Source organism: Entamoeba dispar, genomic scaffold (genome assembly GCF_000209125.1).
Source record: "Entamoeba dispar SAW760 scf_1105229463969 genomic scaffold, whole genome shotgun sequence".
Classification (NCBI taxonomy): domain Eukaryota; phylum Evosea; order Mastigamoebida; family Endamoebidae; genus Entamoeba; species Entamoeba dispar.
Window position 1 is genome coordinate 1 of NW_001855958.1, and position 1,929 is coordinate 1,929.

At 21.6% G+C, this 1,929-nt stretch overlaps 2 protein-coding genes across 2 annotated transcripts, besides 6 other annotated features; both read left to right on the plus strand.

The window, feature by feature from the left end:
• Positions 1-22: 22 nt before the first annotated feature.
• Positions 23-97: a sequence feature (AT_rich).
• Positions 98-168: 71 nt separating this feature from the next.
• Positions 169-239: a microsatellite.
• On the plus strand, positions 235-858 carry EDI_282260 (protein serine/threonine kinase, putative; the record flags this gene model as incomplete). Its single annotated transcript, XM_001741729.1, has 1 exon — positions 235-858. One exon carries the CDS (start codon positions 235-237, stop codon positions 856-858), a length of 624 nt encoding a protein of 207 aa, XP_001741781.1.
• Positions 342-485: a microsatellite.
• Positions 859-912: 54 nt separating the features above from the next.
• Positions 913-1,503, plus strand: EDI_282270 (serine/threonine protein kinase HT1, putative; the record flags this gene model as incomplete). Its single annotated transcript, XM_001741730.1, has 1 exon — positions 913-1,503. One exon carries the CDS (start codon positions 913-915, stop codon positions 1,501-1,503), a length of 591 nt encoding a protein of 196 aa, XP_001741782.1.
• Positions 1,418-1,530: a microsatellite.
• A 69-nt stretch (positions 1,531-1,599) lies between these two features.
• Positions 1,600-1,740: a microsatellite.
• Positions 1,741-1,807: 67 nt separating this feature from the next.
• Positions 1,808-1,880: a microsatellite.
• Between the last annotated feature and the right edge of the window lie 49 nt (positions 1,881-1,929).

Below are 1,929 nucleotides of genomic sequence, written 5' to 3' on the forward strand. Positions count from 1 at the left end.
GAATGTAATACATGTGAAGATGAATATATAATAATAAATAAAGAATTTATTCATTATTCAAATATTAATAAATGTAAAGAAACAAAAAATAATAAATGTTCAAAATGTTCATTTTGGTATGGAATCAATGAAGAAGGAACAAAATGTAATAAAGAAATTGTATGGTGGATGATAATGATAATTATCATCATTATACTTATTATCATCATTATAATAATTATAATTATAATAATAATGATTAATTACATTATAAAACGCAAAGAAAAGAAAGAACAAGAGAAAACAACAACAATATTTAAAATTTCACAATCAAATATCAAATTTATATCACTTGGAGATGGAATAATAACAAATAAAAAAGAAATAGAAATAGGAGAAGGAGAAGAAATTGAAGTAAATAAAGAAATCAGAGAATTAATATGTATTGGAAATGAGAAGAAAGAAAAAAAGAAAATACAAATAAGTAGTAAAGAAGAAAATGAAAAATATTCAATTAGAACAAACCCAAATATCATTACAATTGAAGGAGGATATGCATGTGAATTTGAAATATTCATTACAATCAAATGTACTACTAAAATTAAAGAACAAATGATGATAATAAGTAAAACACTTAATAAAACACAAGAAGAAATAATTAAAAGTATTTCAATTAAAGGAGAAACACAAATATCAACACGACTTGATCCAGATGAAATAAAAGAAGAACATAAAATAGGAGAAGGAACATTTGGAATTGTATATATAGGAGAATTTAGAGGGAATCAAGTAGCAATTAAGAAAATGAAACAAATTGATAAAGATGAAGATAAAATGAAAGAATTTGAGAAAGAAGTAATGATGTTAGATAAATTTTGAAGTGAATATATTATTCAATTTTATGGAGCAGTATTTATTCCTAATAAAATATGTATGATAACAGAATATGCAAAATATGGATCAATACAAGATTTAATTAATAAAAGAACAAACACAGAAATACCAAATAAAATAAGAATTAAATTTATGATAGATGGAGCAAAAGGAATTTCATATCTTCATTCAAATGGAATACTACATCGAGATATTAAACCAGATAATTTTCTTGTTGTAACACTTGATGATAATATTGGAGTTAATTGTAAATTAACAGATTTTGGAAGTTCAAGAAACATTAATATGATGATGACAAATATGACATTCACAAAAGGGATAGGATCACCTATTTACATGGCACCAGAAGTACTTAATCGAGAACATTACAAAATGCCATCGGATGTATATTCATATTCAATAACAATGTTACAAATCATTACATGGCAAGATCCATTTCCTAAAGAAATATACAATTTTCCATGGGATATAGCAGATGCAATCACAACAGGTAAACGACCAACAATAATACAAGAAGTTAAAGAAGACATTAAAGAAATTATTGAAAAAACATGGAAACAAGAACCAAAAGAAAGAATAAGAATAGAAGAAGTAGTAAGAATGTTAGAAAGAATTGAAAATAAAGAATGAAAACAAACATAAAAGAAATAGAATTAATATTTCATTTAATTCTATTAAACAACTTAATTTTATTAACATACTTTATCATTTCATTTAATTACAAATAATGAAATGAACAATAAATAAATTAAAATAGAATATATTCATTCAAAATAACTATATAATAAACAAAATGAAAAATAGAAGAATAAAATATGATAAATAACAAGAATGAATACATAATTATAAATTATATTATAATAAAATTGTTTTAATTATATTTGATAGAATTATTAATTGATTTATGAATGACAGAGATATTAATTAAATGATGTATTTGTTATTTTAATTTTATTATTGATATTGTTTTTATCTTCTTTTCTTTTAAATATAATTTTCATATTTATCATATAATTTAATTAATTTGTGAATTGAAGATACAATATCAGAAACATA